The sequence below is a fragment of the Euphorbia lathyris genome, chromosome 7 (genome assembly GCF_963576675.1).
Source record: "Euphorbia lathyris chromosome 7, ddEupLath1.1, whole genome shotgun sequence".
Lineage (NCBI taxonomy): Eukaryota > Viridiplantae > Streptophyta > Magnoliopsida > Malpighiales > Euphorbiaceae > Euphorbia > Euphorbia lathyris.
This window is the reverse complement of record NC_088916.1, coordinates 81,279,906-81,297,297: the sequence shown is the minus strand read 5'-3', so window position 1 is coordinate 81,297,297 and position 17,392 is coordinate 81,279,906. Positions and strand designations below refer to the sequence as shown.

General features: G+C 32.6%; 2 protein-coding genes across 2 annotated transcripts; one reads left to right on the top strand and one right to left on the bottom strand.

Annotated features, from left to right (window-relative positions):
- Positions 1-1,346: 1,346 nt before the first annotated feature.
- Positions 1,347-2,970, top strand: LOC136200538 (high mobility group B protein 3-like). The gene is made up of 8 exons (XM_065990905.1): positions 1,347-1,501; positions 1,597-1,645; positions 1,836-1,940; positions 2,063-2,120; positions 2,209-2,253; positions 2,347-2,427; positions 2,509-2,604; positions 2,701-2,970. The coding sequence occupies exons 2-8, from the start codon at positions 1,605-1,607 to the stop codon at positions 2,716-2,718; spliced, it is 444 nt and encodes a 147-aa protein (XP_065846977.1). The 5' UTR covers positions 1,347-1,501; positions 1,597-1,604; the 3' UTR covers positions 2,719-2,970.
- A 7,897-nt stretch (positions 2,971-10,867) lies between these two features.
- On the bottom strand, positions 10,868-16,323 carry LOC136234997 (12-oxophytodienoate reductase 1-like). Its single transcript, XM_066024504.1, has 5 exons — positions 16,188-16,323; positions 15,967-16,107; positions 14,209-14,339; positions 12,878-13,054; positions 10,868-11,574 (listed from the first exon to the last, which is right to left on the bottom strand). The coding sequence occupies exons 1-5, from the start codon at positions 16,265-16,267 to the stop codon at positions 10,991-10,993; spliced, it is 1,113 nt and encodes a 370-aa protein (XP_065880576.1). The 5' UTR covers positions 16,268-16,323; the 3' UTR covers positions 10,868-10,990.
- Positions 16,324-17,392: the final 1,069 nt, after the last annotated feature.

The following is a 17,392-nucleotide window of genomic DNA, read 5'->3' as shown; positions in this document are numbered from 1 at the left end:
AATATATTCAATAATGCTCAAACACTTAGTATATAAATGGTAACTCCAGAATATTTTATTCGCATTCTCTTCATAGCACTTTATTCACATTCTCTTTGTAACATTTACACTTTCAAAATTTTCCTTCTAAAAATGAATTAAATTTTTGAAGATGATTTATTGTCCGACGACGTTATAAAGCAAGAAATTATGCTAGTTCGAATTACGTAAAACTAGAGAAGGATCATGAGAATAAAACGTTAAAGTAATGAATCATCTTATGTTGGCTTAATAATAGGTAATGAATTAGTACACATTTTATAATACACGAGACTCCAAATACAGTTATATATCTGCAATTCATAATAACTTTTACTCATAAGATGTCTTAATCAAAATGCACAAAACTCCAAATACAGTTATATCTTTATAATGTATAATGTCATTCATTCACAAAATGCACAAAAACTTCAAATATAATTACATCTCTACAATGTATAATGTCATTCACTCACAAAATACATTCAACAACGCACAAAACTCCAAATACAGTTATATCTCTAAAACGTACTATATCATCCACTCACAACATGCACAAGACTCCAAATCCAATTACAACCCTGCAATATACTGTGTCACATACTCATAAAGTACACTGAAACATCCTCAACCCTGTATTATATAAATAGACAACTCCATAATATTTTATTCACAATCTTTTCATAACATTTTATTCCATACTTTTTCCATAGCATTACAATTCACACTTTCTAATTTTTTTATTCTAGAAAAGGAATTAGAATCTCGAAGATGATATATTTTCCGATGAGGTCATGGATCAAAAAACTCAAATACTACTAGCTCGAAATAGGCGAAACCAACGAAAGATCGTGAAAATGAAACGTCAAAGTAGTGAATCATCTCATATTGGCTTAGTGGAAGGTCATCAATTAGTACATTTTTTTTTTGGTAGAAGAAAAATTTAGGTAAGACTACGCCTACCCACTCCGATAGTCAGCGCAACTGCACCGCACACCTCGAAGATTAGTATACATTTTAAAATTATTATACATTTCATTTTGTTGAAGATTTTCATATAAAAAGTGTTTTAATAAAAATGGGCCGCCCAATGGGCCATAGAAGAAATCTAAGATGGGCTTAAGATATGACCGTTGGATTCAAAATCCAACATATCTTATCACAAAAGAAAGAACAACCAACGGTGTCTTTGTGAGAGCAAAGAAGCACAAAGGAAACACAAAACATCTCAAGCTTAAACTCAACCATCCAATCACATTTCATCACACGGATTGCTGACCTGTCATGAAATTTCCAAATCCCGCCTAAACCCCCCGCAAATTTCATTTCTGCGCAATTGAATTTCAATTTCAATTCTGATATTAATATCTCCTTTCCTCTCTTTTCCTAAGCCTCTCGTCTCTTCCCAAATTCCTCTCTCTAATTTTATTTTTATATTATATTTCTCTTCTTCTCCTTTCTCTTCAAACCCTAACCCTAGCCGGTACGTCATCGTCGTCATCATCGATTTCCTACGATTTTTCTGCTTTTTCAGCGGGTTTCTTCGGGTTATTGACTGATTTTCTGTTGAAACTGCAGGATTCGCTATGAAAGGAGGTAAATCCAAGGCCGATACCAAGAGCAGCAAGTGAGTTTTTCATAGCTTTATTTTTGTTTTTTTGAATTTTTCTCATGTTTAGAGGCTCGAAATATGTAAATATGGCTTCCAGATCATAGATCTGAAACGATTTGACTTGAAACTCATGTTTCGTAGATTTGTATTTCTGTGCATAGATATATCTGTCTCTTATGTGACGTGGTTGTTTGTACGGCGATAGGCTCTCCGTGAACAAGAAACCTGCAAAGCCTGTGAAGAAAACCGGTAAGGCTGCCAAGGACCCTAACAAACCTAAGAGGCCGGCCAGCGCTTTCTTCGTCTTCATGTAAGCATTTTTATCCTTAATCTCAATTTTTTCCCCGTTGAGGAAGCATACAACAATAGCTTCTGAGTTATTTTATTGAAGATTGTTAATCTTACTAAGTGCACAATATTTTTGTTTCACAGGGAAGAGTTCAGAGAGACATACAAAAAGGAGCATCCTAAAAATAAATCCGTTGCTGCTGTGAGTTTATTTTTGTTTCTATTATCTATTTGTAATTTATGGCAAGGTTGATTGATTGTTGATTTGATATTTATTGCGTTTTATGTAGGTTGGCAAAGCTGGAGGAGATAAATGGAAGTCCTTGTCTGAATCTGTAAGGGTTTTTATTGGATATAGCCTCTGTGTGTCTCATTAGGTCGTTGAATGCTTAAATTTGACTTGTTTACTTGATTTTCAATGATTGCAGGAGAAGGCACCTTTTGTGGCCAAGGCTGAGAAGAGGAAGGTTGAGTATGAGAAGAAAATGAAAGCCTACAACAAGGAACAGGTGGGTTTTGCAACTTGTTTCCATGTTATGCTGTTGTAGAGTTTGAAAAGTGAGTAATTATTTATCTTTATTGGTTGTCAGTCTGAAGCACCACCACCCAAGGAAGAAGAGGAATCTGAGAAGTCAGTCTCTGAGGTGAATGATGATGATGAAGATGACGAAGATGGCAGTGGAGATGTAAGTTGACTCAATACTAAGGTTTGATTACCATTGATGATGTCAATTTTTTTATTTATAGCCATGCTAACTTGATTATTATCCCAATTTATGCAGGAGGATGATGACGAGTAACAAATTTCGAGGAGAATAGTATAGTCATGTAGGATGTGACAATGTTTGATCAACTCAGCTCATGTTAATGGTTGGATATTTGCTTGTTAATTTTTGTTACTTGTCTTCTACGAGAAGGATGTTTCTGTGCTCTTATTTTATCCTTCTCCATCCTCGAAAAAAAAAGAAATTAATAGATGTAGAAGGATATTTCTTCTGTGTACTTCGCTACAAAATTAATGATTTAGTTAAGTGTTTATCTTTTGTAGAGAATTGATCTATGTTCTTTTATGATTATATACTCTGTTATGTCGTCATTTATCTGTTCACAGTTCTGCTGTCCTTTTAATTTGGCATTTATGTTCTTGAACTGTATTTGTTTATTGGCATGTTAGCCTTGCATTCATATCCATGTAGTTATTTCAAATTGTATTCGTATGATCTTCAAGTCATTATTTGTTCCTACTAATTTTGCAGTTGGCTATTCATTGTTTGAAGCTGTGTTTATTTTAGCTATGGAGACGTTTGTCTACCATGCTTGATCAGTCTTTTTTGTTTGAAGAGTCTAGTGTAGTACCATTGACTAGGCAGCGGTTATATTCTATGTTAGCATGTCAGGTACCTACTAATTTGGCAGTTGGTTATTCGTTGTTTGTAACCCTGTTTTTGGAATCGTTTGTCTACCATGTTTGATCAATCTTTTTGTTTGATTTAGTACCAATGATTAGCCAAGTTAGATTCTATGCAAGCATGTCAAGTCGTTATTTGCTCTTACTACTTTGGCAGTTGGTAATTTGTTTTATGACCTGTGGTTTTGGAATAGTTTACCATGTTTGATCATTCTCTTTGTTTGGAGTCTAGTATAGTACCATTTGATTAGGCAGCAGTTCTATTCTATGTTACCATGTAAATCCGACATGGAAATCCTATGATTACCATGTTTGAACATTCTTTTTGTGTGAAGAGTCATTGATTTAGCAGCAGTGCTATGATAGCATGAAACTGTTTAATGGTCAAATTGGAAAAAGAAACCGAGATGGAAATCCTATGATCACCATTTCTTTTATCATTCTTTTTGATTGAAGAGTATTGATTTAGCAGCAGTTCTATGCTATTTTAGCATGAAACTGAAATCAACAAATTGGAAACAGAAGCAGACATGGAAATCAGGATTTCCATGTTTGATCACTCTTTTATGGAGTCTAGTATGGTACCATTGATTTAGCAGCAGTTCTATAATATGTTAGCATGAAATGAAATGGGCGAATTTGAAACCGAAACGGACATGAAACGTGTAAATTCTACTGAACTGGAAATTAGAGTTAGAACGATACCCAAAGCTGCTATAGAAGGACCGGAAAAGGTGCTATTTGCCCCTTAGCTTCTCTTTATCCCGCTAGAAGCTAAAGCTATTTCTAGCATTACGTTTAAAAAAGCCTATAGAACGAGCGTAAAAGCAGCTGCACTGAACTGGAGCTTAAGTAGTTTTGGTGTGACATAGTTTTTGCTTAAGCTAGTGTTTGAATGTGTTTTGATAGAAATTGTTTCTGTTTGATGACCATAGTTTTTATTTTAACTAGTGTTTGATTGTGGTTTGATAGAAATTGTTGCTGTATGACGACAAGCTATTGTGCTATCTTTCCACTTGAAGACAATCTGATGTGTGTACTCGAGTATGTTAACATGTGCTGTCAGTGTGTTTGGAAGTCTACGTAGTTGTAACCTGGAGACTCAAATTCTGGATCAATTGCATGTGTTGCAATGATTGCTAGCAGGTGTTTTCCTCAGAATAACCTTGTTGGAATATTCTTTGGACCTGGACCATTTCAGTTCCTGTTTTGAGTGTAGAAGTTGGCTTTTTTTTTTTTTTGTCCTAATGATTAGGCGTTGACCTTAGATATCAATTTTTATCTGTTGATAATGACGAGCTTGGGTTAAATTATTGCCGGAAAAATACTTGGCTCAATGACTTTCCTCCACCAAAAGTTGTTTCTTTTTTGTACTAAGACTAATAAATTAGTCACCTCTCTTTTTGGCTTAATAAATTTATTTATTAATATATTGTTTTATTTTGAAAAATACATTATAACCATGTCTTTTTAAATAACATCTTCTCTCTTTTTAAAATTGGTAAACATGACCATTTGTATTGGATTAAAATTAGGTTCTCCTCCATGGTTACTTTGTTTTTTTGTTTTTGATAAAGTAAAGTTTACTTTGTTTTTTTCACGATTGGATGATGGTGGACTTTAGCAAAGTAAGTTCATCCAATGGTGGTAAAAACAAAGTAAGATTTACTTTGTTAAAAACAAAGTAAGCATAGCTTAACCCTTAAAATTAGTAGTGTTAACATGACCATTTGTATCGGATTATGATTGTTTTGAAAAATAGATAAAAAGATAATGATCGTTTTGAAAAATAAATAAAAAGATAGATTGTGATTTTTATAATAGGGATTAACCAAGGCGTTACAACTTAAAAATGTTAAAATAGAGGAATTAATTACTATGTTATGTAAAAATATAGGAATAACATTATTAAAAAAAAATGTAGGAATTAATAAATTATTTACAGCATTTGTCATTTTGACTTATACTGTTTGGTGATGCAATGTAACCTACTTATTTGATTAGGTTGCAACTAAAACAAAATGTACTTTGATCAAGTAACAATTTGTTGTGTAGTACTCCCTCTGATCAAATTTCTAATATAAAAAACTGACCCACTCTCTAAATTTATTGAATTTTACAGCGGTTCTATTGGTGATTTTATATTAGAGATGGGAGTTCTGACTCAAATAAGGACCATTTATTCATAGCTGTATTCACATTTAAATTAAAAAAATCATTTGATACAATGAGATTGTATAACATTTTCACGGAATGAAAAGAGGCTAATTGAATCAGTTCTCTCCTGTGATCGAGATGATCGATCTCCAATACTGTCTATCTTTACAGCAGCTGCTGACGTCCAGTGGGAGAAGACCATAGCTTCCGCTGATCCCCACGGCTAATGTGGAAGAAAACGCGGGCTTTCATTGACTACTAAGAGCATTTCCAAGAGACTTTTAGTGCACTCTCTAAAATAATGTAAATAACTGAGATATTAAGACATATCATTTCCAACAATACTCTTTATATTCACTTCTTATTTATTATTTTATCATTAAAATTATTAATTGTTATATTTACCAATAGTGTTAGGAGAGAGATTCTTCAATAATAAATTATTAATAAAAAATGAATTAAGAGGTGCAGAGATGCTCTCTATTAATAGAGAAAATGGAGAGGCTATTAATGATTTGAGGAGCCACTAAGAGGTTGTTGGAGTTGATTTTTCATTCTCTTTCTTCAAATTTTAATTTAAGAGTCAATTTAAGCGGCTGTTGGAGATGCTCTAAGTTGTTTATCAAACAGTTTGTTTGGCCGCAATCTTAAAAATCTTTTCCTATACACATTTTTGTTTTTAATGATCAAAGTTCTTAGGCTCATCAATGGGGTGGGTCGTAGATGAGGCGAGCAATTCCATCCCCATTCCCATTTGTAATGGGGATTTTTCATCTCCACCCCATTGAGAAAAATGGGGAATTTTTTTTTCTTGTTTCTATATTAATGGATAATGAGGATCTACATTAATATACATGTTCCATTTTGTAAATTTTTTCTAAACTAATATCAATTATATACGCTTTGCTAAATATAATTTATTAAAAAAATATAAAATTATGTAACTTTTATTTATGATTAAATAAAAAAACATAGATGAGGAAAAGTAAATCAACATGCCTTATTAAACCAAGAATAAAAATGAGCAGATCAATTTAATGAATCGAGTGAAAATTGGGGAATATGACTTTCCAATTTATACGTTTGAATTAAATAGGAAGTTAGAATTTTCATAATCCTAATCGGAATTGAAATTTTATTGAACCAGACGAAAATTGTAATTCTATTCAAAGTGGATTTTATAGACTATAAGATATAATTGCATTTAAGGATTAGTTTTTTTTTTTTGTAGATTATATTAGTATTTAGGGTTAAGGTGCAAAAATACCCCTAACGTTTTGGATCAGGAGCAATTTTATCCCTAACGTCTAAAATGGTGCAATTTTACCCCTAACGTTGGAAGCCAAGAACAATTTTACCCCTAACGTTAATAAATTGGGTCAATTTGAAAAATAATTCATCGAACTTTCTTCTCGGTCATGATTCTTATCATCTACACTTCATACGTGTGTCATTTTATCAGTAACAAATTATAAACATACGTTGAGATGTGAAAAAATATAAAAAATAAAAAAATATACTGTCTTTTTGTACGAATTAGACAAAATAAATTCAAAAAATTCACCAAATTTATAAATATTAATATCAAATTCTATTATTAAATTATAAAAAAACATGAAATCCTTTTTTCAGAACAAATTGTTATGCAATTGGTGCTGAATAAGGAACAAAAATATTTGTGTTTTATAATAGTGTCTGAAATTGATCCAATTTATTAACGTTGAGGGTAAAATTGTTCTTGACTTCCAACGTTAGGGGCAAAATTGCACTATTTTAGACGTTAGGGGTAAAATTGCTCCTAATCCAAAACGTTAGGGGTATTTTTGCACCTTAACCCTAGTATTTAATATATATAACCTAATATATATATATTTTTTATATCAATATTATATTTTAATGGGTATCCCTAAGGATAATCCTACCATGAGACAGGAATAGCGATTACCGTCTTCAACCCATCATCAGAAATGAGGATAATTTTCATTCCCATCACTAATCCTATAAAATAGGTATTTGGATTCCCCAATCCTAATAGGACGGGATCCAATAGATATGGATATTATCCATCCTATTGACAAGCCTAAAAGTTCTTTTCTTTTTTGAATAAAATTCATTTCCCATTTGCTAATTGATGCACCAAGAAGCCAAAAATTCTCAAAAATCTTCTCTCTTTTTACGAGTCTCCCGTATCCGATGAAGGGAGAAAGAATATCGCAGTGCCTCGACCTCTTGCTTGCTTACATGCCTCAACCTCTATCTAGTTTATATGAAAATCCAATTCCTCCATATTAATCAAAATCAGGCCGGCTCCAGTATTTTAGAGGTCCTAGAGAGGGCCGGTGCTGATATTTTTATAGGTTTTAGGCGAAAAAAGAGATACTGAAAATCTTAATAAAAAAACGTATTTAAAAGTTTAAAATAGAAATTTAGGTCTATTTCAGACCTAAAATATCATATTATTTGGCTATTTTCTAATTATGAATGGGTATTATAACTACCTTTAAAAAAATAATTATATATACAGTAAAAAAATAATCTGGGTCCCTTTTGGCTCAGGCCCTAAGTGGTCGCACTCATGGTCTATGCTCAGAGTCGGTCCATAAACATTTGAATCTTCGTATGAATTATTGTTCTACTAAGTTATAATCATCATTTTGAATATGTAAAAATACTCAGCATAAAAAATTTGACCCGTACAAATTGTTATGTAATTAACTCAATATGTTATATTTAAATCACGTCATAAAACTCAAATACAGAGCACAACCCATATAAACCCACAAAAAAATACATATATTATTTTTAAGGATAAGAAATGGTTTGCAGTGGTCCATAAAAATTTGAGCTTTCTTATAAATTATTGTCCTACTAGATTATAATTTTCATTTTGATTTTGTAAAAATACTCACTATAAAAAATTTGATCGATACATGTTGTTATGTAATTAACTCAATAGTATGAGTAAATTAGTGAAAATTAACTATGTCCTAAAATATATTGTAACAAGTAAATCAATATATAATATATTAGTCATTTTAGATTGAATATAATATACATTAACTGTTGGAAAATTTTGAATATATATACCAACAAATACCTCCTTTCATGAACAGTCGTGTCCTTCGTGAACAGTCATGTTCGTATGTAAACAGTCGTGTTTGTCTGTGTACAGTCGTGTTTGTTCGTGAAATGACATATCCTTTCAAGTTCTATTTATATAGAATGTATTGTCAAAATTCACAAGTAGTTCAAATACTGTTGGTGAAAATATTCTCTGGAATTCTTCCTGCTCTTTGTCTGTTCACATTGTTCTTGTTTTCCTACTCCGGTGATAACTAGGCTACACACGGTTTGAGTTCGCTTGCTTAATCTGTTGTATCCTGGGAGACGATTGTCAATAGCGACGACATCTGTCTTAAGGAAATTGCTGATACAGGCCTCAGATTTGTCCAACTCTTTCATTTTAATTTCCAGTTTTACTGTTTATAGATTTTTCTGTGTTCGTTTTGTTTTTTGGTTAATCACATCTAACATTTTTAAGACAGACGTAATCGTTTGTCTAACATTAACATTTTGATTTATGGAAAAAATTAAGATTATAATATACATTAACATTTTGATTTATGGAAAAAATTAAGATTATAAAAAAATAATTATTAAAATTATATAAGAATAATAACCATAATAATAATAATAAAATATATGAAAAATAAAGAGAAAACAACTTTATATTATATGATTATAATAATCATATAAGAATAATAATCATAATAATAAAAACAATGGTAAGTTGTTCTAGGAAGAAAGTTAGACTCGTACACGTACTAGATAGTAGATAAGAATACGTGCTTCATGGTGAGAGAGGTTTACATAGAAATGTAGTCTTTATTATGACAACTCTAAAAATGCTATGGAAATGATGCGAAGCTTTCTTTGCATATGTGGTAGACAGTAAAAAAGAATCTCTCAAACAAAATGATATGCCGATTGTGAATGAATATTCAGACAGGAACAATACCATGGTTACCGTCAGATAGAGCAATGGAGTTTATAATTGATTTACAACCCGATACTACTCCAATATCATTAGCACCGTACATAATGACACTAGCAGAAATGAAAGAATTAAAATTGCAGTTGCAAGAGTTGTTAGATAAAGGGTACATACGATCGAGTGTATCACCTTGGGTCACCTTGGGGAGCTCCATTGAGGATGGATCAATGCGATAGTGCATTGATTATCGACAGCTGAACAAGGGTACTATTCATACCAAGTACCCATTGCCTAGAATCGAAGATTTGTTTGATCAGTTGCAAGGAGCATTAATATTTTCCAATATTGACTTGAGAAACGAATATCATCAGTTGAAGATCAGAGAAGAAGATGTACATAAGACCCCCAACGTTTAAAATGATGCAATTTTACCCCAACTTTGGTTGTAAAGAACAAATTTACCCATAACATTAGCAAGTTGGGTCGATTTGAGAAATAATTCATCAAATTGTCTTATTAGTCATGAATCGTGTTGCATCATTTTATCACTTATTAGTAATAGATCACAACCATAGGAATAGATGTGAATTTAAAAAAAATTAAAAAATATACTGTATTTTAGACGTCAAAAATAAAATTGCTCATAACTATCAGCTTTAAATGTACTTTTTTTTTTTTTTTTTTTGTACCTTATTCTATAAATGAATACTACTAGTTACTAATTAAGTATTGAATTAGAACAAACCTATCCAAATAATACAAAGTTGAATATTATTTTATTAAGATGTTAACATAACAATCGAGAGGCTTTTAGGTAGATCAAACTCAGGGTTTGGTTGGTGTGGAGGTGGGGTCAGATGCGCTGTCAGTAGTGGAGCATATTCATCAAGTATATTTTCGTTTTTCTTATATGGTTCAATTATAGACGATTATAAATGTAATACCCTGGTCTAATACTATGTAGATATTGTCCGTTTTAGTCCAATTCCAATACATTGGGACTCACGGCTTTAAAACGCGTCTGCATGTATTGGATTCTCATCTTACTAATAAGCCCTAGTCACCATCTCTCCCTTTCCGATGTGGGATTCAATTCATTCCTACCTCCATCGCCATCCCTTAGGGTCGCTCCTTGCTTAGGCCTTCTACCCCGACGCCGCCCACTCCAGACCGGGTCGTTACAATAAAACTCTTATTTCTAGTATCAATAACATTTCTGTCAGATTTATAGGCCGTTCTACAAATGGGGTGACTCATGCTTTAGCTAGGTCTTCTCAGTTCTTGTCAGAACTTGTGGAGTGAAGGTACTGTCCCTCTAGATTTTATTTTACATTCCTTGTATATTGCGTTTAATGAAACTTATTTTTCTTAAAAAAAACACAACAAAACATCCAATAAATATACAAATAAAACAATAAATCTTCCAAAATAATTCTTATATTAACTCATTAATGTTAATAAAAAAATATAATATAATATGATAGACATGTGTATTCGCACTCTATCGATAAGCCTATTCTAAAAACGGATAATCCGTATAGCCAACAACAGGATCCGACGTATAAAACGTCTTCCGATCATACTCATTCAACACCGAATTACCCTCAAACCGTTTCGGTAAATCCGGATTAGCGAGAAACAACCGTCCAAACGCGACTAAATCGGCTTCCCCATTAGCAATAACTTCATTCCCATTATCTTTTCCATATCCTCCAGCAACTATAAATGTTCCATTAAAAACTTTTCTCATAGCCAAAAGATTCTTTGTGGTTTGATGAGATTCAAATTGTTGGATCATCCTTGGTTCAATCAAATGGCAATATAAAATTCCAATTTTATTTAGTGATTCAATCATATGAATTCCTAGGGATTCTGGGTTTGAATCACTACAATCATTGTAATTTGCATATGGTGAGAGCCTAATTCCGACTCGATCGGGCCCGATTTCGTCGGCGATGGCTGCGGCGACTTGTAGGGGAAATCGGCACCGGTTTTCTATGGTTCCTCCGTATTCGTCTGTTCTGTTGTTTACATTATCTTTTAGGAATTGATCGATTAGGTAACCGTTGGCTCCGTGAATCTCTACTCCGTCAAAACCTGTCGGTTAAGATGTTGATTATTCATGCTAAAAGGTTAAGCTGATAGATAAGAGTTTTCGTTTTTTTTAATGAATTAGTTTGAAATTAAAAAAACGCGAAAAATGTTATTCTACTAAATTAATTCATTTATAGCTCGTACCATATCAAAAAATTAATTGACTCGAGATATTTAAACTAATAAAAAAAAAAGTCTAAATCATATGCAGCCCCCTGAACTTGTCACTTTTGGTCATTTTGTCCCTTGAACTCACGGGACGACCTATTTGCCCATTCAACTATTTAAAAGTGGTATTAGCAACCACTAATTTCATTATAACGGAAACAATCATGACATGTTTTCATTTCAAGCACCATGGTCATAATAAAAAGGGTTGTGCACTACTAAAACAAGCTGCAAATGAGGTTAGTATAGACAGTACACAAGTTCTCTTGTAAAAATTGCATATAGCTTTAACTCCTTCTAAATCGTCTACATATATGTAGGCTGGTTCCAATACTTTCATGAACACTTGTACTAATGCTGGAACTTCATCTTGTTTCCGTTATAATGAAAATATGGGGTTGCTAATACCACTTTTAAATAGTTGAGGGAGCAAATAGGTCGTCCCGTAAGTTCAGGGGGCAAAATGACCAAAATTAACAAGTTTAGGAGGTTGCGTATAGTTTAGGCAAAAAAAAGAAAACTCCAAAGTTAGGTCTAAGACATTTCTAGTTCCTTGTACTCGTCCATAAAAGTCAATTGTTCCTAATATTTTGAATTCGTGAATTTGTTTAAGGTAACCCCTAAGTCTATGTGGCGAAGCAAATAGAGATTTCAGACAAATTAAAGTGGGTATGCTTTAAGCAAGTTTAAGAGGCTGATGGATTATTGTAATTTCAGGAGGACAACTAGATCACTGTAAGCAAGTACAGAGAACCAATCAGCCGCATTAAAAAAGCTTAGAGAGTCAATAGGTCAATTTTAGAAAGTTCAGGGGTCAATAAGACGTTTATAGAGTACATGGGACTAGATTGTATTAAGCCAAAAAAACTAATTTTATTATGTACGGGACACTTTTTTTTTTTACATCAAGTGAATCCCGACCAATAAAAAAAGAAATGCATATTCGTGAAAGATTAAGTTTTGCCGGGATGAACATCAAGCACGATTAAAAGTTTGTAGCATATTTTATCTGTGTCCGAAATCATAACTTTAACAAAAATGTGCGTTATTATAATTGATCAAGTTTTTAATGCGTCCAAACAAAAGATGAACGACTTAAAAAACATTACCGATTTATCGATGGTGTTTTTAGCATTACCTGCTTCAATAGCATTTCTTGCAGCAATTCTGAAATTATTGACAATCTCTGGAATCTCCTCCGTTTTGAGCTGCCGCGGAGGAGAATATTCCGGCGAAACCGTGCCACCAATAGAAACCTCAGATACTAATGGTTTATCAGTACTAGATATTGGAGGCTGCCCATTTGGTTGAAAACCTGCCCAAATTTCAATACTTATGTCTTAATGTGTAACCATATAACCCGATCGCATAAATTACATCATGATCCCTGAATTATATTGTTATTAATATCACTAACCCCTAAACTTCATTTTTTTGATATAAAAGTCCTTGAATTTTTCATTATTGTAATATTAAAGTCGAAATTACAAAAAATCAGTTAAAAAATTAATGAAATGATGAGGGTAAATTAGGTATTTGACCATATTTTGAGATTTCATTCTTTGCATTTGGAGAAACAAAGAGCGTTGTTATCTTTCTCTTTTAGTCACATCTAAAATGAAAATCTCATTTCGACGGTAAAAAATGTCATGTTCCGTTCAAATGAAACGAGCCACACATTCTTAACTAAGTTTGATGTTAATCCCGTTAACCAAAAAAATTCAATGTGTGTAACTATAATTGAATTGCAAGATATTAAGTTAATCCCGGTGTTCAAAACACTAGATTTAAATGAAAAGAATCAGATGATTATATCACTAAGTTCAGTGTCAGATGTCAGCTTCTGACATGCCTGACATCTACACCGGTGTTAAAAGTCAGAACAACTGCTGTAACTTTTTTAGTTGTAGTACTATCTGATTTTGAACCTTGATGATTGTTTCACCGATTACTTCGATGTTTTGATTTTCGGTTCTATTTACACTCTAATAATCTAAACATGAGTAACCAAAAAAGAAAAACAATCTAGACATGAGGATCACGTTGGGATTTTCTTTTAACACGATATTATTCAAAGAAGTTTTTCTAAAAAATATGCATTATTTTGAGGAAATATCATCTAGAAAAATAATAAAAAAGTCAGCCGCCGTTTGTTTGTAAAAAATTATTATGTTTTGAAAAATATTAGATAAGGAAAGTTTTTGTGTTGGAAAATAAAATATTTTTCGGTGTTTGAAAAAGGTAAAGAATGAATGCACTAGAGTTCCAAAAACTTAGGAAAATGTTTATCTTTTTAAAAGGGTAAAACATTTTTCTCATTTTATTTATAAATTTTTTTTGTTGACTGACCTAAAATTTTCCATTGATTTATTTTTCTGAATAAACAAATACCGAAAAATGCTGAAAAATATTTTCTCGCAAACAAATGTAATGTTTTTTTTTCTTGTTGTTTTTGTCAATGGTACTTACTATAATTGGAAACTCTGCCTGCATGCCATAATTGGCAAAAAAATATGCCCCCTTTCTCATGAACAGCATTCACAATTGGCTTCCATGCTTCTACCTGTTCTCTTGTCCATATCCCTGGTGTATTTGGCAACCTATTATTTCATTTTAAGATGCATAAAATTAGAGCGGTCAATTTCCGACAAAACACGATAAAATTAGAGATAACTCGTTTGACTCGATCAATTCGACACAATTATCAATAAATAAGAGTGTCGAAAGCAGTGTTGTCAGACTTGGACCAATCTGACCGGGACCAATCTGATCAGGAATCAGAGTGACCACTAAACCTTACACTTTACCAATATAATGATCCATTTTAATGCTGAATACGTCAAAATAATCAACGATACCTCAAAATGAAAAAAACCCTAAAATTAAAGTTGTTTAGAACCATAGTTTCCATAAAATAGACCTGTCCACGCCCCGGGTACCCGTCCGGCCCGGCCCGCTCAGGCCCGTGTTCCTTGGGCCGGGTTTGGACAATGCTAATTGATATTAGGTCCAGGTCCGCTAAAAGCCCGCCTATTTTTTGGGCGGGCTTGGGTTAATAAAAATAGCGGGGGCCGGCCTAGTCCGGCCCGCCTATTAATATTAATTAATAAATTTTATATATTTATAGATTTATATATTAAATATTTATTTTTTATAATTAAAAAATTATGTATATATGTTTAGGTGGGTTTATATGAATTGGGTTTGGAATTTGATTTTTAAGCCTGAGACCAGCCCGACCCGAGCCTGCCTAAATTACTACTGGGATGGGCTGGGCTTGGGAAGTGTACTTTTATAGAAAAGCCCGTCTGGCCCGGCCCAGCCCGACCCATGGCCAAGTCTACCATAAAACCACAATCTTCAATTTTCCAAACCACAATTTTTGTGTATTTTTCTCTATAAATAACCGCTTTCTCTCTTTCTTAACCATTCATCATCTAAATGATCTCAAAACCAAATATTAAAGACTTAAAATTACTTAGAATATCATTTCTACCAATTCTATAATGAAGGTTACTTGCTACTACTGGAGTGATCATATTGCAGAAAGTTAAAAGGAACCATTATATTAGTAAAGGGGATAAGATGCAAAAATACCTCTAACGTTTACATACAGGAGCAATTTTACCCTTAACGTCTAAAATGATGCAATTTTACCCTTAACATTGACAAATTGGATCAATTTTAGAAATTATTATAAAACACAAATGTTTTGTTCCTTATTCTGCACCAATTGCACGTAAATTGATTCTATTTTTTTTTTCATATTGTGATTTAATAATAGAATTGAGATTATATTTTTAAATTCAGTGAAATATTTGATTTTTTTTATCCAACTCGTACAAAATACACGATTTTTTTTTAAAATTCACGTTTAATCATATGTTTGTGATCTGTTACTAATGAGTGATAAAATGACACACATGTGAAGTGTAAATGACAAGATTCATGACCGTGAAGACAATTTGATGAATAATTTCTCCAATTGACCAAACTTTTCAACGTTAGATGTAAAATTCCTCTTCATTGCCAACCTATTTTAGACGTTAGAAGTAAAATTACTCATGTTAACCGTATTTTTACACTTTATCCCAATAGTAAATTGTAAAGTTCAGATGCCACAATGTTCGGTTTTGAACTTCAGAGATCATAACGAAGTTAAGTGTATAATATATAGATTATATAACACGATCATGACATCCCTAATAGGGGGAGATAGTGAATTACCCTTGAGCAGTTTCAGAAACTCCGGCGGCTTCTCCGATCAAGAAACCACCGTGAGTTGTTCTTTGAGAGTAATACAAGACAGCGTGCGGTTGAGCTACGAATCCATAAGATCTCATCCTCGTCATCGGTGCCAAAACTATTCTGCAAAAACCATATGAATCAATTGATTTTTCCATTTTCTAACATTGAAATCAAACAAAGAAAACTTCATAGTTACAGACCTGTGTGAGAGTTGGAATTTTCCCATTTTGAAAGGAGTTAAAAGAGGGATTTTGGGTTCTTCCATTTCTGCAATTTCCATGTTTTCTTCTGATGATTCTTGAAGAATGATGAGAAAATAGGATTACTGTATTGGCCTATTTTGGGAGGAGGAAATAAACTTGTACGGGATAAGGTGGGTAAATTACAACAATGGTACATCAACTTTACAATTTTTCATATTTTGGTACATAGATTTCTTTTTTGCACCATACCCATGTCCACAAAACTTAAGATCACTAAACTTTAAAACATAATACAGTCTTGATCACATGCACCTTAATAAGTAAGTAGAATTTGCTCATTCACCGTTAGATCTAGACTTATTAGAATCCTAAGGTGGAGATTCAAAGCATCCTGAGGCTTAGATTTAATAAGCCTATATCTAACGGTGAATGAGCAAATTCACTTGCTCATTAAGGTGCATGTGAAAATTCCTGTATACTTCATTTGTCCCCTGAAATTGTCCAAAAAGTTTGATTGACCCCCTGAACTTTCAAAGTGTTCTGATAGCCCCTGAACTTGCATAAAATGTTCAGTTAGCCTCCTGAACTTGCGTAAAATATAATCAATTGATCACTCGGTCGTAAAAAAGTAAGTTAAATGCGTAAGATGTATTCTACGCATCTTAGAATGTTATTACATAATTAAAAAATAGATTAAAAAGGAAGTTATTGTTTGCTCAACTATACAACTTGTTTTCTCTAATATTAGAATCGTATACTCCGATTTTGGTCGTTTTACTTTTTTTAAGACTCGTGGAATACATCTTCCGCATTTAACTTACTTTTTAACGACCGAGTGGTCAATTGATTACATTTTACGCAAGTTCGGAGAGCTAATTGCACATTTTATGCAAGTTCAGGGGGCTATCGAAATATTTTGAAAGTTCAGAGGGCCAATTAAGCTTTTTGGATAAGTTCAAGGGACAAATGATGTATTAAACCCATAATATAAAAAACAATCAACTTTTACACTTTCTAATATTTTGACCGCTAAACTTCAATCAACATTTCAAAATGACCGTTGACAACTTCAAATAAAAGGTTATAAGAATTTTTAACATTCTAAGAAACTTTAATTCTCTAAAATTTTCGGTTTGAGGTCATTTATGTTTTGTTTAGCTACGAGAGAAAAAGTCAAATTTAGAAAGAGAAAGCTCAAGAAC

Bases quoted from the DNA above. Each gene is read 5' to 3' on its own strand.
- LOC136234997 (XM_066024504.1), bottom strand. From the start codon at position 16,267: ATGGAAATTGCAGAAATGGAAGAACCCAAAATCCCTCTTTTAACTCCT. The intron at 14,340-15,966 runs GTAATTCACTAT...ATGAAATAATAG, and splicing joins GTTTCTGAAACTGCTCAAGG to GTTGCCAAATACACCAGGGA. The intron at 13,055-14,208 runs GTAAGTACCATT...AAATTTGGGCAG, and splicing joins AGGCAGAGTTTCCAATTATA to GTTTTCAACCAAATGGGCAG.
- LOC136200538 (XM_065990905.1), top strand. From the start codon at position 1,605: ATGAAAGGAGGTAAATCCAAGGCCGATACCAAGAGCAGCAA. The intron at 1,941-2,062 runs GTAAGCATTTTT...TTTGTTTCACAG, and splicing joins AGCGCTTTCTTCGTCTTCAT to GGAAGAGTTCAGAGAGACAT. The intron at 2,428-2,508 runs GTGGGTTTTGCA...ATTGGTTGTCAG, and splicing joins AAGCCTACAACAAGGAACAG to TCTGAAGCACCACCACCCAA.